Source organism: Nuphar pumila, chromosome 16 (assembly GCF_984573655.1).
Source record: "Nuphar pumila chromosome 16, dmNupPumi1.hap1.1, whole genome shotgun sequence".
Classification (NCBI taxonomy): Eukaryota; Viridiplantae; Streptophyta; class Magnoliopsida; order Nymphaeales; family Nymphaeaceae; genus Nuphar; species Nuphar pumila.
In genome coordinates this window covers 68,271,300-68,298,212 of record NC_143264.1, presented here as the reverse complement: position 1 = coordinate 68,298,212, position 26,913 = coordinate 68,271,300, and the positions used below count along the sequence as shown (strand labels likewise).

At 40.5% G+C, this 26,913-nt stretch overlaps 1 protein-coding gene across 1 annotated transcript; it reads right to left on the bottom strand.

The window, feature by feature from the left end:
• Positions 1-354: 354 nt before the first annotated feature.
• Positions 355-8,765, bottom strand: LOC149813424 (Long-chain fatty alcohol dehydrogenase family protein). The gene is made up of 3 exons (XM_089991123.1): positions 8,613-8,765; positions 6,584-6,853; positions 355-2,172 (listed from the first exon to the last, which is right to left on the bottom strand). Exons 1-3 carry the CDS (start codon positions 8,763-8,765, stop codon positions 355-357), a joined length of 2,241 nt encoding a protein of 746 aa, XP_089847249.1.
• Between the last annotated feature and the right edge of the window lie 18,148 nt (positions 8,766-26,913).

The following is a 26,913-nucleotide window of genomic DNA, read 5'->3' as shown; positions in this document are numbered from 1 at the left end:
CATTGTTTATGTATATATTCTATGTAATAATTAACATAGTTTATTTTACACAAGCAATCTCGTGTTGGTCTCGACGAGCGGAGCTCGAACTCGGCTTGGCAAAACGTAAACACATTGTTAACGAGCCGAGCCCAAACATGTCCATGTCTCGTTTACCAGACTTAGTCGTACCCACCACCCAATCTCGATCTCAGCGTTGCGATTACTTTTTTATTAAATTTAACCCTGTATAAGTGTATCGAAGGCTCCATTCCTATCAATTCGACCATGTTGAATGCGTTTACAGGTTAGATTTGATAAGAAGAAACAAGACTTACCAGAATGTGGTACTGGGTACGACGATAGGGATCTCTCTCAACTACCCCTTGTGGTCTTCCTTTCGAGCACGTCCACCACACCCTTGGCCGTGCAGTAAGCAACAGCCATGATAGTGACCATGGGGTTAACCCCCACTGCACCCGGAAGCACGCTAGAGTCGGCCAGGTACAAGCCCTCGACTTCCCAGCTCTCCCCCTTCTCGTCCACCACCGATTCCTTGGAGCTCACCCCCATCCTGCAACTCCCCATCTGGTGAGCCGAGCACAAGGGCGTCGACAGCTTCCTCACTCCCCTCCCTCTAACCCTCTTCACAAACCTCTCGAACTCGTTGTAGCTCGCCTTCTTTACGTTGATCCTATCCCCACCCGAGTGATGGGTGCCGACCTCCTCCGCCCCTGCGGCGGCCAGTATCCTCAGGATTTTCTCCAACCCGTTCCCCAAATTCTCTTCGTCTTCCTGGGCCATATGATAACGAAGCGACTTCGGCAGATCCACTGCTCCTGATCCTCTGTCGCGAACGAGCGCGAACAAGTGCGCCGTTCGAGAGTATCGACTCATCCTCTCCTTCATATCAAGCCCGGAGATCCACGGCATGATCACGGAGAACATCCCCGGGTGCAATGCAGGAGTTTGGATGACTGCACCGTAGCCGGAGGTGTCGAAGTTCCCTGCGACGGACGACATCGCCGTCATGATGCCGCCTTCGAAGCTCTTCTTGTTGTTCTCCGTCCCTGGGAAGTATCCCCATGCCATCTGCACCGGATGGAGGTGCAGGTTCCGTCCGATCTCCGGGTTCCTCAGGCCGCTCTTCCTCAGCAGCACCGGCGTGCCCAGCGCGCCGCACGCGATGATCGTCACCTTCGACTGGATCGAGTAGACGACGTCCTTATCTTTGTTCGTTTTCTCGAAGAGAACTCCCACCGCCGTTCTTCTCGCCCGGTTCTTCCTCTTCTTGGTGACCACCTTCAATGCCTTCGCACCGGAGATGATAACACCATCGCCGGATTTTATTACGTCGACCAGCCACGTCTCTTGCGTTCCCTTCTTCTTGCCGTCCTTGCACCCGAAGCAGCACCACCCACAAGGGTGGTCGGCTGGGGAGTTTCTCGGGATATTGGCCACCGGGTACCCCATTTCCAGGCACCCTCTTCTCAACACTGAGTTACTCAAGCTCTCCTCTTCTGGACAGACTAGCTTACCCTGCACGCCCATGCGATCGCACACCTTGTCGAGGGCCTCGTTGTACGTGCTGCTTCCGAACAACTCGAGCCCGTTCTTCTCGCTCCATTCCTCGCGGACGTGGTCCGGCGTTCGGATGGAAGCCGACCAGTTGATGGCAGAGCCGCCTCCGACGGTGGAGCCGGCCAGGACGAGAACCCCAAGATCGTCGGTTGCCAGAAGCCCACCCCCTTCGTACATCTGATCCATCGTCGGCCCCTCAAGCAACGACAGCTTCTTCCTGGCGTAGTACCTCCCCTTCTCGAGCACGATCACCTTGAAGCCGGCCTTGGCTATCTCGCCGGCTGCCACGCCGCCGCCCGAGCCTGAGCCGACGACGACCGCGTCGCACTGGATGGTGAGCGCGGGTCCGTCTTCGGCACGGTCTTTCTTCTTCGTGTCGCGGTTCTTCTTCCGGTGGTTGATGGTGACGGAGAAACCCGAGTTTCTCAGGGTCTCGGCGAGGACTCGATCTTCTGCGTCGTCGTCCAGCTCGATGATGGAACCATGCAGAGGGCCGTACGAACAACCGTCGTCGTCGTCCTGACCTGCTTGTTTCTTTCGGGTAGAGAAATCCGGGTCGGGTCCGCAGTACCCGATGGCCTCCCACGACGGGTTCCCATTGTTATGGTCCACCTGGTGCATCCACCCTCTCCCAATTCAATCAACAAGTCATAACCAAATAAATCACAACAGCCAGGCGTTTTAAGAAACAAAAAATAACTTTTAGCTCGTCAAACGAGACGGTTTCAGAGAATCGAACGTGGCTTCTAGCAGATATTCGTGCCCGTTTGATTTTTTTTTTCCTAAGGCAAGCCGAGGTTAGTCCGACCCCACCAATTATTATTCAACGCACCACTGGGATTTGAACTTGCAACGTTCTCCTAGTTGGCAGCCGAAGAAACGGGAGGAGAGATGAAGACTCAAAAATTGAGTTTCATCTACCCACCAGTCAGCAGTGAGTGATCTGATATCTGATACAGCTGCACACTCAAAGCATACAATCACGTCATACCTGACCTCAATTCTGATGCTGCTATTTTGTAGTTTGAATTTGAGAGATGAGAATAGAGATGGTCTCTCATCTTTTCACTTCAATTACATCTATCTCATTACTTTTTTCTCCTTTACTCATCACCCTTCTTATCTCCTCTAGAACACCGGCTCCCAAACAAAGCCTTAATGTGAAACTTTCCGAGCAGATTATCTGCTCTCATCACTCTGCCGGTAGGTGTGCCACACTCACCTTTAACGTTACAAGTTCACAACTACTAATCACTCGGTTGCATCAAATCGTCATTGGTAAAACCATCATTTTATGGACACAGGCCACCACTGATCTAATACAAAGCATGGAGGAATACGAGGTCAGATCAGGTGCAATCACAATGCATATAAGCAATGCTCCGCTGCACATGATCACCCACCATCTGATGTTGGGCCCTACTCTGAGAGGCTGTATGGAGGAGGATCAGGTGCAGCGACAGACTGAGTTTGTGCAATGTGATTGCACCTTGTCCCAATCCGTGGAATATAGGTACATACAGAAAGGAATAATATTCCCACCCAAATTTCCAACTTTGGACGCTTAAGGTGAAGCTATTTCATTGGACCCGTGGTTGGGTTCACCCTTTCGTGGAAAACACACAGCAGCTTGGGAAACAGCTTCGTCATGCATTTTCACATGGAACCAATGGGTTTATCTGGAAATGGTGGGCCAGCACCCACTTTTCAGCAGGGCTGTTAATTTCCTCCCTCTATGTGAAATGGACCCCAACACTTTCTATTTTGAGTAGCATTAAACGGGGTGCAATAAACGCCCCTTAAAGGCTCTCTCTCTCTCTCTCTCTCTCTCTCTCTCTCTCTCTCTCTATATATATATATATATATATATATATATATATATATACTAGCACTTTTTCAAGTAATTTGTGAAAAACCCCTTAACTTATGGGTTATTCCCAAAAGAACTCACTACATTTCAGTATAATTTATGTTTCAAAGACATGCTTGGTCTTAAAATCATTTGATTGACAATTTTTAGTAAAACAAAGGGTTTACTTTTTTTTTTGATGTATTTTTTTAGGGGTGAAACACAAGAACTTCGCAAGGATTTATTCATCCGAGTTCTACACTCGACCAAGCAAGTTTTGATGAGATCCGGTGCATTAGTGCTACTATGATCACACCCTATTAAGTTTAAAAAAAATATATTTTATATCAAGGTTTCCAAACTAAGAAGCGAAAGTGAAAAAATATACATAAAATAGAAGCGAGAAGCGAAGCATTTTAAAATGTATAAGAAGCGGGAAGCGAAGAATAATATATATATGAATTGAATGAAAATAAAATAAAAATGATTAATATTAAATTTAGTGTAAGAATTATTTTTTTAACAAAATTTAAAAATGATGACTACCAAATTTAGGGAAAGCACATGAAAGTGAGAGAAGAGAGAGAAAACATAAAAAAAATGAAAAGTTGAGTAAGAGAATATATAAGAAAAATAAATGAAACATGTGAAAAACATAAAAGAAGCGTTGGGGAATAGTGGTTCTCATTAAGCTTCGGAAACGAGGAGTGTCACGCTTTTGAAGCAAATTTTCAACTCACCTACCTAAGAAGCTTCCGATAACTCTGTTTTATAATTAAGCATTGAATTTCAAGATAAAGTAATCGGGTTGATCGGTTGAATGCACCTAAAATGATATGGCAACTTGTAAATAGCTTATAAGTTAGTAAGCTTTTTTGTAAATTAGTCTTAAATATGAGAAAGAATTGGCATCTTGACAATCCTGGTGTCAAAAGGTGCCAGAGACCACAAAAGGAATCTTATCTTCTGATATATGATGTCAAAGGATATATATTAATCTTAATCGTCTAAGTGATGCATCTAACAGTTAAGATTAGCCCATATCCAGGTGAGAATGTATCATAGCGCCATTGGTTGAACGTCTATGATTGAATGTAGGATGAATCCGATGAGATTCAGTCTAAGCGAAGCATGTAGGCATTTAAAGATGTACTAGCAATCAAAAGTTCGTTTCAGTAAAGTACTTTAATGAATGTGAAGATGTCACTGAGATCCGCATAAATCCCAAGGCATGTACTAGCAATCAAAAGATCGTTTCAGTAAAGTACTTTAATGAATGTGAAGATGTCACTGAGATCCGCATAAATCCCAAGCCCATACCGGGCTTGGCTTCATTCTAAGGATGGAAGTTGGTTGTGGCAATTTTGTGAGTGATATAAAAGAGATTGGTGATTTAATATGCGAAATTTAAAGATAGTAATACTACCTATAAGTATAAGTGTTCGACTCGCAATCAAAAATCATTTTTATGAAGCACTTTAATTAATTTGAAGATGTCAGCTAGGTCCCCCATAAATCCCAAGGCCGTGCTTAGCTCGGCCTCATTCCAAGGATGGAAGTTGGTTGTGGTAGGTGATTCAAAAGCGATCATTTCTTGGTTGAAATATTTAAGGGTTGTTTGATTCAGAGAGCGGTTCCAGGGAGACCACCTCGCCAAGTACAACTTTTGAGAACCTTTTTTACATTGAAATAACAAGTTTTTCAGAAATCTCTTTCTCACTCTCTCTCTCTCTCTCTCGGTTCAGGCCTGCCTGGAGAATGCCACCGGCCTGAAAATGGCTGGGATGGTAGCGCCCTTCACCACCCCAACCATTTTTCAGCCAATGGATGGCCGGAATGTAAAAAAAACTAAAAACAAAAAAAATAGAAATGCAGCCATTTTTTCACCACCCTCTGACTGAGAAATGTCCTGTACGGCTCCACCACTACCGACAGCAGGGAACCAGCTCTCCTTGCCAAGAAATCCGGTGGTAAGAATCGTTTTGGGTGTGTCGCTGAAATACCGGACGGCAGGGAACCAGTCCGGTTGGTCGGCGGGTTGATCTGAATCAACAGAGAGAGAGAGAGAGAGAGAGAGAGAGAGAGAGAGAGAGAGAGAGTTTTATGAAATACTTTCGTTTTCTTTAATGTGAAAAAGGTAAAATGAGGATGCAATCTTCTCATTTTTCCCATTCTCAAATGTTGTACACGTGGCGAGCTGGTAAATGCCATGACTAGTTTGTTTCATTGTCACCATATAAGAAAAAGCATCCCATTGAAGGCCATCCCAAATGCATACTTAAATCGATTCATAGGGGAGATTTATGCAATAAACGCATGATCAACCTAAAAAAGAAACCCATGATGACTGTGTGCCCTAAAAAAATAGAATTAGCATGTTTGTTTCACGTAAACCCCCATTTTCATGTGACAAATGACCCCTTAAAGATGGCACGAGGCTCATCTGATAAGGGCGGTTTGCAAGAGGACAGACTCAATGATCGGGACGGAACACTTTCTAATTAACCACGTAGTGGCTGCCTCCTCCGTTAAGAAGGTGGCCATACCTGTCCCTGATCACACAACCACGTCTCGATTGTCTTGATTCGCAGCCTTTTAACAAGTTAACAGATGTCACGAGGCTGGAACCCAACGTCCGAAGTCGGGTGTACTCGCTCGTAGGTGGCGTAGACTTTCAGGTCAATGAACTCATTGAGCAAGTTTATCCCTGATTAGTCAAGAAAAAAAAAATTAGTAACTCTTGGGCGACCTAGTCGAACACCTAAATATCAAGCCCACCATTTCCTGCGGTAGGAAAGTTCAGTTTGTTATGGAATGGTTAGAGAAACAAAAAGAATGGGGCTTGTTTGGGTTAAAAAAATGGAAAAAGCTGTCACAACATTTCGCGTGGCAGCAAGTCCTTGTGCGTCTTCTTTTAGCACATCATCTTGGAGGTCACGATGTCATCTTTTGCTTCGAGATGCCTTCTTCATTCCAATTTACAACAAGTATGTATGAAGAACGCATTTTACAAGAAGAAACCTAAGGGTTTTCAGGTTTCGCTTTTGCTCAGACTCGTAAGCGATACGTATCCTAAAGTACATTGAAATGAGGATATATATCCTTTGCATGGTTAGTAGATTGACAGACACGAAGGGCAGTATACGAATCGTGTGTGATTGGGGAAGCTTATACCTGCGTGAAGAAAGTGAGGAGAGTAAGGTACTTCAAGCCGTTGAAGAGCTGCCGCAAGATAGTGAAGGAGCTGGAGGACCACGACCGGAGGATGTCCTCACGTTTCTGAAGCTTGATCTCGGAGAACCTCTGGAAATACGGGAACTTGCATTTGATGCTCAACCAACCGCAGAGTATGAAGGTGCCGAACCACGTGGATAGAAGCCACAGTCCCAAACGGAGCAACCCCAACAGTGCATGCTTCATTCTCTGCGAGAGAAAACCCGCCATCTGGCCAGCACATACATGCAGCGGGAGAACAAATGAGAGATGGAAACAAAACAAGGAGAATTCCAGGAAGAAGCTGAGTCAGAACAATATGACATATCCAGTAATCGGTCCGAGCACCTAGCAGAGTTGTGACGCTAGCCAATCACATGACAGTGTTGTATTGGGGCTCACAGCAGCGACAGATTGCAGGCCTGGTATGAAATGCTGTCATGTGATTGACTGTGTCACATAGCCGGTACACCTAGTTGCTCTTTGGATCCCCTTGGTACCTATCCAGGCACTTTTATTTGAGCGATCTATGGCTATTTGATTAGAAATGACAGTAGACCGGAGAGAAGCGGAGATCCGTTCAAACCCATCTTGTTTGGGGCTGGAATGGAGGACATGAAACAGAAAATGAACGAGGAATGGAGGTGAAAATAAAAACCCGTGCAGGCAGGGATTGTTGCTCAAGGTCGTGGGCAAGAGAATCCAAAGCCCATGTAGTACTTGGTCCTCAAGGTAAAAGGAAGTGGGTAGGGCATCCAATGCTCACGTTTGACTTGAAGAGCACTAAAAGCTCACTTATTTTCAGTTTCTTAGTTTTATAGAGATTTACTTTTTGTTAGTAGAATCTCAAAAGTTGTGTACGTATGATTTCTTTCCTAACTTTTAGCTCAAGTTTTCTATTTTTATGTAAAGGTTTTGCCTTCTTTAAATAGTGAAACTTCTTCATGTTTAAGTGTGTAGTGAGAGAGAGAAAAAGTGAATTCGTGAATAACAATACATTAGAAGTTTTCCTTTTCAGCTGATGTGTTTTGTGCTATTTCATGTGCTTTTACCCTCTATTGGCTTTTACCCTCTATTTCTCTCAAGAATGCCTTATATTCTTGTTAATAAAATGACTAAAATACCTTTACATATAACTCATATATACATATTCTTAATCCCAATTTTCTCTCTCCTTCTTTGGGTCACGACTCTAGGCTTTTTGCACTGCTTCACATGGCAACCTGACTCTCTTGATGGTTCAACCTCTCTTTCTTTTCTTTCTATCGAACAAAAATGATGAGATGCAAGAAAAAAAATGAAGATGGGGACGAGGACAAAGTGGGGGTGGAGGTCCAAAGTATCAGTCATGAAGATGGACTGAGAATAGAGGTTACTATTTTGAAACGAAACTAAGATAAAATAAAGACCTTATTCCTGCACCCACCCCGACCTACTGCCATCCCTATATTTGACACAGGGAATTGCATGACAGCATGGCCGTCACGTGATCTCTGCTTTTTTATCTCAACTCCTTCGACTTTCAAAACACGACGCGTGCATGTCACAAGCGCCGATAACGGCGTTTTGTTTTACGTGTCGCTATAACTATCGCCGTGACACAGGTGGGCAGTAAGGGGGGGAACGATGAGAGAGACAAGTGTTGTCTCAATATCTTTCTAAGAATCGATCACTGGACTTTACCTTTAAAGTATTAAAGTAACGGAAGCATGAGAGCGCATAAGAGAAAATAAAAAGAGAGAAGAATGGACTGGCTTTCAGCGTCTTGTGTTGTGGTGGTATAAGGATGTCAATGAAATGGATTTTATCCGTTATTCGTGCGAATTCGATTTTGTTTAGTTGCATCTGGTAAGCCAAAAACCACATTCGATTATAATTGGATGGGGATATGGTTTTGATTTTCCTGCTACCATTGGAGAAAAAATTTGTATTTTGGCATATCACCTGATTCGACTTCACAACCTCCCAATCAAAAGAAACACCATCTTACATGCTCAGGAGCCGCGGCCATGGACGCTGAAGTAGCGTAGAACCTCCTGAGTGACTCCTCCCCTACGCCCGACTCAGGCGCCACTCTTTGCTTGTGGGCGTCGAAGTCGAGGGAAGGCAAGAAGGTGTCGCAGACGGCGGTGAGGGTCTCCATCTCCCCGGTGGAGAAGTCGTTGGTGTAGGGCGGCCTGCCACCTCTCAGCAGACGGTGGCTGTTGACGTCGTCACAGTCGGATCGGAAGTTCATGGACCGCCGGCTCATCGTGTCGTCGGCCTCGACCTCGATCATCACCTCCGTCGTCTTCCCGGTCTTCGGATGAACTCCGCTTCCTGTGTGATTGCTCGCCATGATATGGTATAAGAAGAAGAAGAAGAAAGACGGGAAGAGAAACGTTTTGGGAACACGATGAAAGGATGAGGGAGGGAACATCCAAAATAGCGTGTTTTTAAACGGCCGACGAAGCACTGGTGTGTGGGGGCGGCAGCATTCAATTTTCCCATCTAACCCTTCGACCCTACTTCAATAACCCAACTCCCAAGGCTTGGTCTCTCCTTTAATCGGAGCCCATGCATGTAAAGGAACCCTGCCCGTCAGAAATCTCACTGGTAAACCCACGTAGTTTTAGGCTGCCAGGACAGTGATCTAACTACGACAGTCCGAGCTGATTCTGAGGACAAGTATAAAAGAAGCCAAACCGTCCACGTCTCGGGTCAAAACCGGATTCGATTAAAGATCCAGATACTTTGGTGACGGATCCAACAAATCTCAGATCCAAATTCGGTGCCGGCTTGCGTCCAAATCCAACAACCATTATGTTGAAAACTTTGTTACCAAATGTATCGAATTGGGTTCCTTGTGGACCTGGAGCTCACAATGGGCATGACTGACTAGTTTTAACTGCGGGTCAAAATTGTGACCCCTAAACGTGATAGAGACGTTTTAAAATTTAGTGCAAATTGAATATAACATATGATAAGAGGTACAACTGCCTAGCATTTTTTATTTTTTATCTTTTTTTTTATGAATCCAACCTTACAAATGTGATCTTCATTTTTTTTTGTTTAGTGAGAATCTGAATTGTTGGATTATGACACTTAGCTGGTTTTTTATAAAAGCATAAATGATCCACAAATTGTATCAGATTTTCACAACTAATAAAATCATTTTTTTTTGTCAAAAACGCAAGATTCAAAAGCAAGTTCCTAGCATTTGCAACATGCTCATACACATCTATAAGGTCTGAATTGAGTGAACACAACCTACACATGATTTCTAATGCGGTAGTGTAAAACCAAAGATTTTTTCTTGATAACTAAAATAAATAAATAATAAATTATTGGTGTATTTATGGTTATAATTATGAAATTCTTGATTTTCTTGATTTTTGATTAATTATAAACTTTTGTCTCAAGTTATGAAGAATATTTCATGAATAATTGAGAAAGCTAAATTATGAAGAGTAAATGAGTTGGTGTGATTTTAGATCTTAGACTTTGTTTTTGGATTCAAAATTGCAATTTTGAATCCAATATGGGTCTGAGTTGTTGTTTAGGTTGGATCCAATTTAAAATATTAATTGGATTCAATGGTTATGGTTTGGACCCTCATAGGAGACGTCTTGTGTGGACCCCATTTGGATCTAGGAGTTCATATGAATAAAAATATTATCTAGTTTTAATTCAAAAAAATAATTAAATAAATATATAAAAGTGATAATTAAAATTTTTAATTAAAAAATTTATTTAAATCACTAATTGAGAGATTTAAGAGGATGAAACATCCCACACCTCTTGAAGAGTGAATATTAGTTAGAATTGTTAGAGTTGGTTGTTGAATAGTCAAACCTCATAATTTTAATTAAATAAAATTGAAAAAAAGATCAAATAATTAGATAGGATAGAGTCTAGAAGATAATAATTTTTCTAAAAAGTACTCCTTCCCTCCACACAATTTTGGAGAGGAGAGTTTCATATCAATAGGTTAGGGATTTGTGGAGAGGGTTATATATACTCATTCACACGCCCTTCCCTTATTCTTTTTCAGATTTTTTTTCTCTTCTTCTCTTTTTATCTTTTTTTTGGGGGGGGGGGGGGTTTCTTTTTTTCTTTTCTCTTAAAAATGTCTAGGAAGTTTGAAGTAGAGTTTACATCCATTAAACCTGCATAAACTTTAGTGGTTATGGTAGTATAGAGATCAGACTACCCGATTTCTTCTTTAGCTTAAGGATCTATCAATTTTCAGGTAAGATTTGTGTACTAGATATTTTTTACATATATTAAGCATGCATATCTGAGTTATATTTATTTTCAGCAGCATATTTACATGTTTAGATCTGTTATACATAATTTTTTTTATGAAAAATATGTTATTTGGGTTCGAAGAAGGCAAGTCATGAGATTTTCATAAAAATGATTTTGAAAAACATGCCTAAATAGGGTTTCTTTGTTGATTCATATTAGATTCAGTCATAACTTGATTATCATTGATGCTATTCATAAGTTAAACCCATATTGTATCTGATTGAATCTAAAATATTGAGTTTTCAAAGGTTTTATGGATTCAAAAAGATTTTTAGCAAAAACATTGTCTGAGAAACCCAAGTTTGTGATGACTAATATGTTGTTTCTGACCAGTTTTGGAAATAAATTTATATCTCTTCGAATATTAGATCAAAAAATCTAAAAAAAATAATAGGTTAATCTATGCATCTTTTTCTTGATTTTAGAATCTTGTTTTACCTATTTTGGATTCATGTTGAGGATAAATGTTCATTCTAACAGAGCACCAATTTCTGGCTCTAGATACAAGACTGTTTTGACATATCTTTGATGAAAGGTAAAAACACCCACAAGCCCAAAAGACACAAAAGAAGCCTAAAAGGCACGATGTTGCAAAGTTAAAAGAAGCCCAAAAGGCACACATGAGTTGTATGAGAACTGCCTTGTATGAGATGAAAATGGACACGCATGACATAGTTCAAGAGTTCGATTTGATAGCCAAGACACTCAAAGGAATGGTTCAAATATTTGCTTCGTTGAAATAGATGTTCGAAGTGTTCATACAACACTCAGATGAAGAAAAATACAATATTAATAGTGCTTAAAAGTTCCACAGAAAAATTCTTATTAATGAGGATGAGTCAATGGCATTGACCTAGTAGTGAGATCGGGTACGTGAACTTTCTGCCCTTTGCCTAACTTATTCAACTCATTTTACCTATTTTTGAATTCCAACACTTTCCTAAACCCATTAAAACCTACATTAACTTTAGAACCAAATCCAAATGTTATCCTACCCATTTGACTAAGGTTCAAGCCCAATTGAAAGTAACCTTAACCTAAATGAACTCTCAATGGATCCTATTATAAAGTTAAACCAATATCCATATCCAGTTGTGGAGCAATTGAGTCCAATTAAGTATATTTGGGCCCAACAAAGTCACCATATATATATATATATATATATATATATATATATATATATATATATATATATATATATATATATATATATATATAGAGAGAGAGAGAGAGAGAGAGAGAGAGAGAGAGAGAGAGAGAGTTGGTGGGGGCTGGAATTCATGTATGCATGATATATTAATTTTGTTCATTTGAAAAACTGAAATTAGAAATACAATATCCTTTATTTATTATTTTTTTCTTTTCTTTTTTTCGACAGAGAAAGCTGGGGTTAGGCAGACCACTACCAATTATACAATCATACCATTTGGGGTTCGAACTTGTAATGTCCCAACACAAGGTGACGCACACTAACTGCTTCTGCCAGACAAGCAGAGCCCCTGTTGGTAATATCCTTTATTTATTTGGCAAAAGTGTATTTTAAAATTTGTAGATATATCTTTATGCATGTTGTGAAAGTTTGAATTTGGGTCATTTTGTGTCTATTTTATATCTGTTCAGGTGTTATAATGCCACATGAAAATGCATTTAAAATTTTTTAAAAATAAAATTACCATCAAATAATGGTGTTCTATAGTGCCACTAATAATCTATAGTTGCATTTATCAATTGGCACTATATATAGGACAATAGATGAGCCAATATATCCATTGAGGTCGTGCTTGTCTAGTGGCATTTGGATATTTCCACTAAAAACATACAGTGACATAATTCAAGTGCCACCATTGACGTGTAGGGATTTAAGATTTAGTGGCATCACAAAATGCCACTAAACGTATGGATATAGCGGCACCTATGATCACTGTTGTAGTTCTCAAAATTGTCGCTATAAACCTAAAACAACATAACCAGTAGCAGCAAATGGGGAATTACCACTCCATAATTAGCGGTGATTAGTATGGCCTTTAGCGGCATTTTCTGATGCCACTAAAGTATGGATATAGTGGCACCTATGATCGCTGCTATAGTTCTCAAAATTGCAGCTATAAACCTAAAACGACACAACCAGTAGCAACGAATGGAGAATAACCACTCCATAATTAGGGGCAGTTCGTCTGGCCTTTAGCGGTACTTTCAGATGCCACTAAAGACCTATTTTCATGTCGTATTAACACCAAAACTATTACCACCACACATTCTTCAACACCAAAACCACCACTACCACCGCTATCATCCCTTCATGCAAGACTGTCAAGTCTACTGTGCTAGATCTCATTATTCATCCTCCCTATCCTTTTTCCCATTTCTTGTTTAAATACTTAATTGTAAACAAAGACAAAAACTTTATTTCTGAAATGTATTTTTATTTATATTTTTAAATTAATAAATAAAATTACATCCAAACAAATATATACACATGGCAAAAGAATTTTTGCCAAAGTTGCTGCAACTTTAATGAGAAGGCCATTGACTCTTAACCATGCTATCCACATTTCATATACTTTAACCAGACAACATACACCCTTGAAAGCCCCAAGGGGGTTGGCTTAGTCAGGTGGGGCCTTGGCTACTAGACGGGGAGTCAAGGTTCGCTTTTCATGAGCGTCACCCCTCTGCGCAAGCCATAGGTCCCTGGGGGCAGGGGTCCTAGCCTTAGAGTTTTACGCTATCAACACGATAACCGTAGGTATGGCAAGTTGTGTTGGCATTTCTTGCAAAAACAAGCACAAAAAGTGTACCTGTGATTGCCATAGCTTGCGAGTGCAGGTGTTCAACGTTCTCCTCAGTCGGTCGATGGTGAGCAGGACCCTGAACCTACTAAACTGAATATAGGCTAGGTTGAGGCTGATACTGTATGGCAATGGTTACCCATCATACATTGCCCAACCATCTCTTTATATAGTGGAGGTAAGGGAGGTGGTTCAGTGAATGTGGACACTCCACATTCACGTAACCTCCTCCACTAAGCATTAACCGCCCTCCACTATGCAACCCACTACCCCACTATGATTTTAATGTCAAACCGAGTTACCCAATGGGTTGGACTCGGATCTAAATGTCCAACATTCTCTCGCTTGACCCATTGACACTAAAAATATATTAAATCGAGGTTTATATCGTTATCTCGATTTAATTCTTCATGTGGGTTCACATGCTACCCTTTGTCACAAGGATGAATCAAATGAGTCATGGAGATGGACACTCTTTTATGAAATGTCATATTCCTATGTACTACACTACAATTCACCTTTAGTACTTAAGCATGTTTAAAATTACCTTTATGAATAGGTTGGTCTCTTACCTATTCTATTGGTCCTTTAATATTGTTATTCTGTTATTCTCTCTAACCCATATGAGAGATCTTTTATGCAAAAATCAATAAATTACAAAGCCATAAAGAATCAAATACATATACACAAATGTGATCACAAAATGTATTGTCAAAGAATTATAAAGACCCATCCCCTTTACATGTTGGGAATACAATCTCGGTGCTAGCTCTTTAGTAAAGAGATCGACAATCATTTCCTTTGTCTCAATTGTATCAATACATACCAGATGATTCTCAGTCTTTTCTTTAACAACAAAATATTTTAACTCCATATGTCGACACAATGTTGAGCTCTTGTTGTTTTTGAAAATGACACGGTTGCTTTATTATCATAAAAGATCTTTAGTGGTCTCTCAATAGAGTCCACAATACCAAGACCTATAATGAAGTTTCTTATCCAAATGGCTTGTGACGAAGTCTCATATAGAGCAATAAACTTTGCATTCATGATATGAGCAACACTGGTAGACTGTTTTTCACTTCTTCATGAGACACCACCACTCGCTAGTAGGAAAATGTATCCAGTAGTGAATTTTCTACTATCAATACACCCTCCTAAGTCTGCATCAGAGTATCTAACGACCTCTAGGTGGTCAGCGTTTCTATAGGTTAACATATAGTCTTTTGTTCATTGTAAATAGCGTATGACCTTATTTGTTGCCTTCTAGTGCGCAATGCTTGGATTTGACTCATATCTACCAAGCATTTCTACAACAAATGCTATATTAGGTCGAGTGCAAGTTTGCGCGTACTGCAAACTCCCAACTGTCGAAGCATATGAAACAACATCCATATGAGCCTTCGCAATATCATCTTGAGGACAGTCCTTTAAGCTCAATTTATCCTCTTTCACTATAGGTGCCGAACCAGGAGAATAATTCTCCATCCCATATTTTTTAAGAACCTTAATGATATAAAATTTTCGAGAGAGACCAAGGACACCCTTAGTTCTATTGCGACGGATCTTTATTCTAAGGACATAAGTGGCCTCACCCATGTCCTTCATATCGAAATAAGAGGAAAGAAAATCTTTTATTTCATGTAATAGACTCAAATCATTAGTTGCAAGAAGAATATCGTCAATATATAAAACCAAAATTATGAACTTACTCTCACTAGTCTTTATCTAAATGCACTGATCAACAATGTTTTCAGTGAATCCAAAGTTCATAATTACATAATTGAACCTTTTATACCACTGACGAGAGGCCTGTTTAAGTTCATAAATTAACTTATTCAATTTGCAAACTAAGTTATTCGAGTTATCTATACTGAAACTAAGAGGTTGTTGCATGTATACCTCCTCATCCAGATCCCTGTACAGAAAGACAGTTTTCACATCCATCTGATGTAGCGCTAAATCAAAATAAGCTATGAGGGCCATGATTATTTTCAATGATTCCTTAGTTAAAACAGAAGAAAAAGTCTCATTATAATCAATGCCCTCTATTTGTGTTAAACCTTTTGCAACAAGCCTATCCTTGTACCCCTCCACATGACTTTTAGAGTCTGTTTTGGTCTTATAGACTTATTTACAACTAACAGGTCTAACTCTATTAGGTCGAGGTACAAGATCCTACACTTGATTTTTTGCCATAGAGTCAAGCTCTTCTTTTATGACATTGATCTAATGTGTTGATATTTCACTTTCAATGGCTTTTGCAAATGTGAAGGGATCTTCACCAATATCTATGAAATCATTTGACTCTTGTAAATACACCATATAGTCCGAATGGATAGCAAATTTATTGATTTTGGTGGACCTTCATATAGGTACTACAGGTGGTTCAAAATGAGCCTTTGTATCATGTTGTTGTTGTATATCCTTATCAACAACTAGATCTAGTTGGGATTGATGTTTATTGATCAGACTTTCTCTTATATTATCCAAAGAGACAATGATAGAAAAAAATGAGTCTTTATCCTTAGCATGTGTGAAACCCGAATCATGCATTTTCTCAAAATAATATTTTAATATACATCTATCCCAACAGAACCATTTTTAAGAAATCTTGCTTTATCTGTTTCCACTATTTATGGTGTATGAGATGAACAATAAAACCCAAAGCCCTTTGACCTTTCTGAATAACCAATAAAGAAACCACTAGTTGTCTTAGGATCAAAAGCTTTTATATATGGGTTATACAATTTAGCTTCTATCAAACATCTTCATATGCACATATATGACAAAGAAGGTTTTTTACTTATTCATAACTCGTAAGAAGTCTTTTAAACAACCTTCATATGAACCTTATTCAAAATATGCACTGTTGTCCTAAGAGCTTCACCCCACAAGGTCAAATGAAGGTTTGAGTGATTCAATATCGCTCGAACCAGGTTTTTAAGTGTACGATTTCTCCTTTCAGTTACACCATTCTGGTAAGCACTACCAGGCATGGTATACTGAGGTACAATGCCATTCTTTTTTAGAAACAACGCTAATGGCTCTTTCTTTTATCCCATCTCAGTGAAACAACCATAATATTCACCACCTCTATCAGGCCTGGCAACCTTAATAACTTCATTAGTTTGTTTCTCTACTTCTTTCTTGAAGTTCTTAAAAACCTGAAAGACTTCCAATTTTTTAAATAATAAGTAGAGATACATATATCGTGAGTAATCGTCTATAAAGGTGATAAAATACTTTTCACCCATATAACATGGTGAAAAAGGGCCGCACACATCCGTATGCACTATTTCTAACTTTTCATTATTGCGTTTGACATCTTTCTTATATGTGTTAGACTACTTAGCCTTTATGCAGTCAACGCATGGATCTATATTCATAAAATCAAGGGATCCAAGGATTTCTTCTTTCACAAGTCTTTGAACTTGCTCTTTTGAGATATGTCCTAACCTCTGATGCCAAAGCAGATAGTATTGATCATCCTTTAAGCCACGTTTATTGCCAATAATTATGTTCTCAATGAAATGAGATTCTCGAATTTAGAATTTGATTCTTAATCGATACAAATAATCACACATATATGCAGAACCTATATTCATTGAAATTTTCATAATAATAAGTTTGAAATTTTTAAATTTAAATACAAAGCCAAACTTATCAAGTTTTGAAATTAAAATCAGTTTCTGACTATATGATGAAACATAGAATATATCAACCAAATCCAATATGAATCCCGACTCTAACACAATTCTGCATGTCTCAACATTCTTGAACCTGTATTCATTGAATTTTTCATAATAATAAGTTTGGAATTTTCAAATTTAAATACAAAGCCAAACTTATCAAGTTTTGAAATTAGTTTCTGACTATACGATGAAACATAGAATGTATCGACCAAATCCAATATGAATCCCGACTCTAACACAATTCTGCATGTCTCAACATTCTTGACATGCGAATGCAGCCTATTTTCAAAAGAGATGCTTCTTTCATGCTATGTTGGTACCCTCTTATTCAGAAATGCCTGCAAAGAGTTGGCAATGAGTATCGTGGCACTAGAATCAATCCACCAATTATGTGATAGAACATGAATTAAATTACACTCATGAGAAATAAATGACTCATTACCTTTATTTTTGAGTTACTTCTTATACTTCAAACAGTTCACCTTCTTATGCCCCTTCTTCTTGCAGAAAAAATACTTTATAAAAGAGCCTCCTGACTGTGATTTACCTTTCGTCTGAGAGTTTGAACTCTCTCCAATGACTTTCTTCTGATTCTTCTTTTTGAAAGAGTTTTTCTTGGGCCTCAACCTCTGTTTATTCTTATGAGAGACCATATGTGCACTTGGCACCCTCTCACTCTTCAATTTCTCCTCTTTTTCAACACACTTAGCCAAAAAGTTATTAAAAGATCACTGGTCATTATGTGTGTTGTAGGAGATTTTGAAGGGTCCATACTCAGTTGGTAATGAGGTCAAGACCAGATGGACTAAGGAGTCAGAGATGACGAACTTCATGTCATTCAACTGAGTCACAATATTCCTCATTTCTAAAATATGCTGTCGGATGTGATTGTCGTCAGAATATTTCATAGACACTGATTTGGACATGAGCGTACTCGCCCTTGCCTTATTTGAAGTTATGAATTGAGCCTTAATGGTTCCTAGAAATTTCTTCACTGTCCTGCAGTAAAAAATGACACCTCAAATATTCTTAGCCACTCAAGATTGCAAAAGCAACACACTAAGTCTATTTGAGCGCTCTCACTTCTCAAAGACAACCTTTTGATCAGTTGTACTCTGCTCTGTAAGAACAGGAGGTTCATCAATTCTAAGAGTCGGATCTAAATCCATATAGCCTAAAGTGAATAATATGATTTCTTTCTAATCTGAAAAGTTAGATCTGTCTAAAAGGGGGATATTACTAGAACCGTCAATAAGGAAAGAACCTAATACAACAAGGAACAAAAATGGAAAGATATTACTATTATTGCTCAGATGAGACTCGTGTTGAAAAGGTAAAAGTGTGACCCTTTATTTTTACCTTTTCTGAGATAAGCATAGTTGAGTCATTATCATTCTACTTTGGTGGAAATGACAATACTCATAGTTGCTTTGTCTCTTCAATTCATAAGAAATTGACTTCGGTTGGTGAAACTAGTAGATCATGTAACTAGAGGTAATTCAACACTGTACCTTTGGGTATGAACATGCCTCATGGTCTGGAATACACATCTACTATCACACCCTGTGTAAATTTGGAACACAACAACTTATCTTTGGGTAGAATCGATGTTTCATAAATTTACACATAATCATAATAACGAATCTTAATACGGTCCAAAGAATCCTTAATCAACATGACTCAGATCACTTTGATGATTAAATCAAGATCTTTTACTGAAACCTATTCATATTATGAAGCATGACCATACACACATTTTAATGCATGTATATTCATGACATAATACAAGTTCATGCTTCAACTAATATACATAAACTAACTGTCATAAATTTAGTCATAATTCATGCTTAAAACCATCATGCACAACTTAACCAACACAAAATACATGAATTAACATGCACAAGTCATGCATTATTTAGAATAAATACTTTATAAAGCATAAAAAATAACAAAAGCATGCTCATATGGGTAAAACCCAGGGTCCTCAAGCAGGAACTGGTAAGAAAACACCCTGAATTGGTGTGAAACAGCTCCAAACCGGTCATCCAAGGGTCTGAACCGATTTTGAGCCTTATGAACTGATACCAAAATTTTATAAAACCCTATAACCGTATGTCAAAATATCTGTATCTTCATATATTTATGAAAATATGATCTTAGCATATCAGAACCGATGAAAAACTGGAAGGAACCGATCAAAATGACTCTGAATCGGTCTCAGAAAGGGTCGTATTGGTGTTTGATCTGGTTCAATTATAAACTAGGTCTGGACCCTATTCTGGATTTGATCTGATTCAATCTAAATCGAGATCCAGTCAAAACAGTATCTGGATTAGTCCTGATCCATATAAAATCTGGATTTGACCCAATCCAAATAGGATTCGGGTATGACAGATGAGATCTAGACCCAAAACTGTAATGGGTCTGAATCATAACCCAGATTACTGGATCAGACTAGACCTGGAACCCAAATGGGTCCAATATTGATCCGTCCACATGATAGGATCAGACCCATATTCGGATTACTAATGGGTCCAGGTCCAAGTGGATCTGAATTTTACAGATGGATCTGGCCCCAAAATGGATCAGACCCAGTTCCAAATATCGAATGGCTCCGGGTCCGATCCTGGGACCTGTCAGCCAATGGATCCAGACAGACCTGATCCATCCAAAATTTGGGTTTGGATCGGGTATGCCATCGGGTCAGAATACCCAGTCCGACCTGGGTCACCTATTCCGAAAAGGACCCGGGTCGGACTCGGTCCACACAGGACCCGATGTCACCGTATCAGACCCAGACCCAAAAAGAATATGGATCCGGATCTGGTTCGACGATCGACTGGACCTAGTTTCGGGCAGACCCGATCCACCCATATGGGCCTGGATCGGGCCCATCACCGGGTCGGTGCACTGATCCAACCTGACGCACAACATAAGACCTAGAAGGTTCTTTCGGTTTCTGAGAAACTGAAATGTCCCCTCTCCGAGCTTCATGACAACCCACATCGCCGATCTTCCCCATATCACCTCACAGTGATGTACGACAACCGACACCGATGCCAAGCCGACGACACACCTTCAACGACATCTCAGCGACAGGTAAGGCTACTTAATTTACCCCCTCTTTTTTTGTGTATCTGTCACCAGAGTTGCCTGCCATTTTTGGTGACCTGCGTTGCCTCACCGACAACAGTCTCATCCCGATCAACAGTCATCAGTGATGGCGATGGGTAAGGGCAAATGTCCCTAGAGACCTGCGTCACCCCATGGCAACGTGCGGTGACAAGCACCTAATGCCGGTTGAGAGGCTATCGGCGACCTGTATCAACCGGTAGAAGTTTCGGCGAGAGTGATTCCACTGGCAGCCCGACAACTGAATGAACCAGGGGAAAAAATTTGAGGGTTTTCAAAACTTGATTGTCGTATGTCACCGGACGGAGGCCGACAATTCGGCGAAAAAACAACTACCCCTTTTCGGTGACATTCCACGGTGACCCCGACATCGGCATATCCCCCTGCAGCCCGACAGCCACAGGTAAAACCCTCGATCTGTTTTTTATAGAGGATCACCTGAGCCAATGACTGTCGGGAATGGTTGTCTCCCTACGATGACAGTTGAAGGCTGTTACCCCATGGAAACAGTCTGTCAGGAATACAACATCGCCATCATCTGTCGTTGTTTGTGACAGACTGCCAGAACGATGAGTGACCCATGTCACCCTACGACGACACGCGATCAGAGTGCCTGAATTCAGAGAACGCCAGGAGCCCGATACTCACCCATGCGCTACGAAAGTGTGGTGGGCCCATAACCCAATGTTGACATTTCCTGCAAAAACAAACACAGAAAGTGTACATGTGGTTGCCATGGTTTGCGAGTGTAGGTGTTCGGCATTCTCCTTAGTCGGTCGACGTTCACGATGAGCCTAGGCCTAAGATCCACGGTGAGCAGGACCCTGAACCCACTGAACTGAATATAGCTAGGCTGATGTTGATACTGTATGGCAATGGTTACCCATCATACATTGCCCAACCACCTCTTTATATAGTGGAGGTAAGGGAGGTGGTTCAGTTAATGTGGACACTCCACACTCCACATTCACGTAACCTCTTTCACTAAGCATTAACCGCCCTCCACTATGGAGCCCACTACCCCACTATGCTTTTAATGTCAAACCGGGTCACCTAATGGGTTAGACCCAGATCCAAATGCCCAACAAGCTGAGCCAGTGTGATCCATATCTTGGTGTCGGGTGAGGTTTCTTCCGGTTATAAATAAAAAAAAACATACACCCTTGAAAATCTGAATTTCTTTTAACAAATTAAGGGCAAGGTTCCACACGGATATGATAAATAGACGTACACCGTTGACACACCTACCTGGCTATTTTATTACATGTAAAGTGTATTAGGTAAGCTATTTATGATAGTCGGACCCAGTAGGTTAATGGTGTGTCGACGGTGTACGTCTCTCATGGAGGAGTGCAAAGTGGGGGGCTTGTTGAATGGCTTGATTGTCGGATCTGTCCTTTTAAGAGAGGGACATGATCATAGCACATTGATGCACTAGAACTTAAGAGGGTTCCAAATGGCAGCAAACTGAACATGTGATCACATGAATTGTAATCAAAGTGGGTGCTATACCGTGTCCAGCACTACCAAATCCCATCAAATCGAGTGTACCATTCGTATGCTAAGCCAAAACTACCACCCTTCCAAAGAAGAATCAGATCAAAGAAAGAAACAAGTGATCACCTTTGAATCTAAATCGTATGGATACCTGGAATCTGAACCCCAGCATACATAGAAAGTGTACCTAACTAGCTATATATCTTATTATATATGTATTCAATCAGCTATTTTATGCTAGGCAGATCGAGATGATCAATACTGGAGAGTTTTAATAAAAGAACAGTAGTATTCAAACTTGTGAGCCTGATGCTTCTCGTCAGTTGTATTAAGCGGACAGCTGCACAGTAGGTTCACACAAAACTAGCTCCGCCTGCAGGGCAGAGTCTGCAACTGTTCTACGGGTATCAATGGGTTAGAATTAGATGGTGGCCCCCAAATGGCAGAGCCCTCCTGCCTGAATGGTGCACGTCTCTCATGAAGGAGGCCAGAGTGGGTTGATGAAATGGCTGAGTTTTGTAGTAGTCTTTTTTAAGAGGGACAGATCACCAGCACATTGAATGCACTCGTGGTTGGAGGGTTCCCACAAGTGAACATAACCACTTTTATGTATGGTGGGTTTCAAATATCCATAAGATCTGGATTCAATTGGTTCTTTGATTTGAATCCTTCTCTAGAAGGGTGGTTTTTGGCTAGTATGCGAATGATACACATGCTTTGATAGCACTTGGTAGTGCTAAACACGTTAGCACTGGCTTTGATAAGATCTCATGCAATGCCAATTGCCATATTCACTTGTTGCCATTTGGAACATTGTATGGTAATTTTACGGCTAAATCTTCAAGATAAATGCTTACTTTTTTAAGACATTGATCAGATGACTGCCTGTGTTACTTTCATCCTCTGAAATTACTTATTTGTCCTTAAGTATAGCTTTAACAAATGAAAAATTAATAATTTAGAAAAAGAAAATGATTAAAAGTATCATTTTGGAGTGTTAACTACGGTTAGGTGATATAAGACAACTTAAGGTGGTCATTCAGCAATTTCTTGGGAAGCTAGGCATTTGTCTCAAATAACTGAAAATTAAGGTCACTAAACATAAATTTCTTAAAAACAAAGCACCTATATCTAAATTACCAATGATTGTTCTTTTTAGTAAGCGCAAAGCAGGTTATATGTTCCCCCCCCCCGAACAGGGCAGTTAGCTACATCTCATGATCGGGGGTCCCAAAGATCACCACGTATGTAAGCATGTGCATCTCGTATCCCCATGTTTGTCAGCATTAATTAGCGTTGGAGTTTGATGCGATTGCAAAGACTTAAGTACCCTCTCCTCCATTGGTGCAAAAAAAAATGACGGTTCTTGAAAAGGAGTGGTTGAAAAGGAGTGGTTGTAAAGACTTAAGTGCCCCGAAGATGATTATTTAAGACCCAGTCTCTGCACTGCAGGATTATCCGAGAAAGAAATCTTCCCTGGAGGAGGCCATGAACAAGCACCGACTGACCTGCACATTGACTGTTGTGGAGCCTGATTCAAAGTTTTTACCCTTACAGGAGGAGGGTTAGGGGGCTCATCCCAGCGTGGGTAGCATCATTCAACTCTCTCTCTCTCTCTCTCTCCCTTCTATTTCTGCTTCTGTGCACATCCATTAGAAGATCATACATTGCTCCATCAAGCACCGACTGACCTACACATTTACTGTTGTGGAGCCTGATTCAAAGTTTTTACCCTTACAGGAGGAGGGGCTGGGGGCTCCTCCCAGCGTGGGTAGCATCATTCAACTTGAAGAGTTGTGGAGTCTGATTTAGAGTTTTTACCCTTACAGAAAGAGGGGTCTGAGAGCTCCTCCCAGTGTGGGTAGCATCATTCAACTTGAAGAGTTATGAAGTCTGATTCAGAGCTTTTACCCTTACAGAAGGGGGGTTTGAGGGCTCCTCCCAGCGTGTTCATGGCCTTTTGCCCTTACAGAAGGGGGGATTTACATTTCATAGAACACCCGTCACCGGAATGAGATGAACACCCGTCACCAGAACGACGGCTCCGCTGAGACCTCCTCGCTAGGGAGAAGAAGACGACGTGGTAGAGCTTCTGCTGGCCATCCTCAGCGCGACTGCACCGACTGGGTTGCTGTCGAGGAGGAGGGCGAGAACGGTGACTCTTAGCTTGGGCAATCTTTCTTTTGATGATTGTGGTTGTAATGTATCGTTGAAGTTAAAATGGGGAATGAAATGACAATAGAAATTGCTGAAAATTTACAGAAATAAACTAGACTCAATAACGAAGACACCACTTTTTACGAATTTGGAATATGACCTCCGGTTAGAGAGATATGACTCTGACAAGTTGGTCCTAATTTGCGGAAGACACTACAAATCGCTATAGCGATTTGCGGAAGACACTACAAATCGCGGATTTGGAATATGACCTCCGATTAGGAAGATATGACTCTGACAAGTTGGTCCTAATTTGCGGAAGACACTACAAATTGCTATAGCGATTTGCGGAAGACACTACAAATCGCTATAGCGATTTGCGGAAGACACTACAAATCGCTATAGCGTTTCGCGATTTACGAAAGACACTACAAATACTACAAATTGCTGTAGGAAAGCCCGATAATACTACAAATCATTGTTGGAAGGCCCAAAAAATTTTTGGTCCGGAGGACGTTGCCCCCCGAGCCCCCCGCCAGGGGCGGCCCCCCCTGGACCCCCGCCCGCTGACCGAGCAGCGGGATCCGCGCCGGGGGGGAGCCCCCGGACCCCCCTCCTGTAAGGGCAAAAACTCTAAATCAGGCACATAAGTAGAGAGAGAGAAGGGAGAGAGAGTGAGAGGGTTGGTGTTCATGGCCTTCTCCAGGAGGAACCCTTTACCTCTCTTGATTTCTTCTCTACAGAGAGAGAGGGTTTTACAGTGTTTTACGAAGAAGGAAGAAGAAGAAGATGACGATGCAGCAATGTAGGATCGTCTGTTGGATGTGCACAGAAGTAGAGAGAGAAGGGAGAGAGAGTGAGAGGGTTGATGTTCATGGTCTTCTCCAGGAAGAACTCTTTGTCTCCCTTGATTTCTTCTCTAGAGAGAGAAAGGGTTTTACAGTGTTTTACGGAGAAAGAAGAAGAAAACATGTTTGTCCTTTTTTTGAACAGAAAAAGAAGAAGACTTTGAAGAGTCAACATCATCCTCGACTTTCTGGATGGAGGACATGTTTGTCCTTTTTTTGAACTATTTGTTTTTTCTTTTTTGAATGAAAGGCATTTTTGTCATTTTCTCAAACCATCACTTTATGAGAAGAATAGCAATAAAGGGTACTTAAGTCTTTGCAACAACACCAGAGTCCGATGCAAAGTTATGTCAACATACACGGGAATACGAGCCCCATGTGCTTGTATACGTGGTGCTCATTCAAAGCCCCAAACACAGACGTGGGATTCAGTGAATCATCGGGGGCGAACATACACCACCCTCTCTAGTAAGCGACTTAAGCTTAAGTTTAAGTGATCACATCGCAAATATAAAGGAAATAATTGGCGTACGGTCCACAAAATGCCAAACTTTTTAGATTAAAAAAATCATATTATCACATAAAAATTATGAACCAAGGTGCATCTCCTAGCAAACAAAACATATTCAAGACATCTATATGGTACTATTTCCAACAAGATTGTACATTCCATAGACAGTAGAAAATATTCATCCACATTATTTAATCCAAAATTGATCTTTTGGTTGTATATTTGTATTTTTATGATGAGGGATATATCCTCAAGTATGCACCTTGTGTATGAATTAAGGGTGTCAATGGATTGGGTTTGACCTGGACCCAACCTGTACCAAACCCCATAGAATCAGGGTATGGTTATAAATAAGAAGGTTCGATTAGAATTCGGGTCAGACCCGAAGGGTCTGATTAATATATGGAGTCGGGTATGGTTTGTGAAATTTCATACAAGAGACCTAGGCCCGACCTGAGTTCCTAGTAAGATCTCAACGTAAAAAGTATAAAAAATATTATCTTACCGGGTATAGTCCGGGTCTGGTTCATGTAATCTTTATATGATCCGGGTATAGTTTCTCTTATGGTGGGTCCCATTGGACTAGAGTTCGGACCTGCTACCAGCATCTCAAATCAGGTCTGGGTCTGGGTCTGGGTCTGATTCTACCTGACCCGTTGGCACCCCTAATATGAATATCATGTCAACATTGCACTTGATCAGATCTGCTTTCTCATTTAAAAATATACCCCAATGAGGATGAATGGGTTGATTTATTATCATAAATTCAAATCAAATGGAATTTTGACTTTAGCAAGTCGAGCAGTATAAAATCAGTGTTGTGCAAAGACTAGGTTGGAAGATTCCAACAATGGTTCTAATAAACACCAACCAGGCCCGAATGGCAGTGGGCCTGGGGAGAAGGTGTTGACCTCTTCATCCCAGGTTTGACTCTGACCAAGTGTGCAGGTGACTTTAACTGGTGGCTGCACCCGTAAGGGCTTGGCTGTTGGTGACACCCTGCAGGGAGGCGAGCCCATTAAGTGACCGGGTTCTCAGCAAGGGTTCCTCATCACCAAAAAAGAAAAAGAAGGTTGTTCTAATGAGATGTAAGCTCTATGCAAACTACTTCAAATTTTGTTGGATCCATAATCACAAAATCTTGTTCTCGGATAAGTATCAACAAGGGAACATCTCGTGATATTTAGAAAAAAAAGGTTTTTCTCAGAAAAAACTCAAGATAATATCTTTATATGAAAATATATATAAATAAAAATTAAAATGTAAATAATATGAAAGTTTAGAAACAAAGTGTTTTTTATCATGTTAATGGCGGATAAAAAATAATATATTTTAAAAATGTCCACGATATTTATGACTATGAGGTGGATTC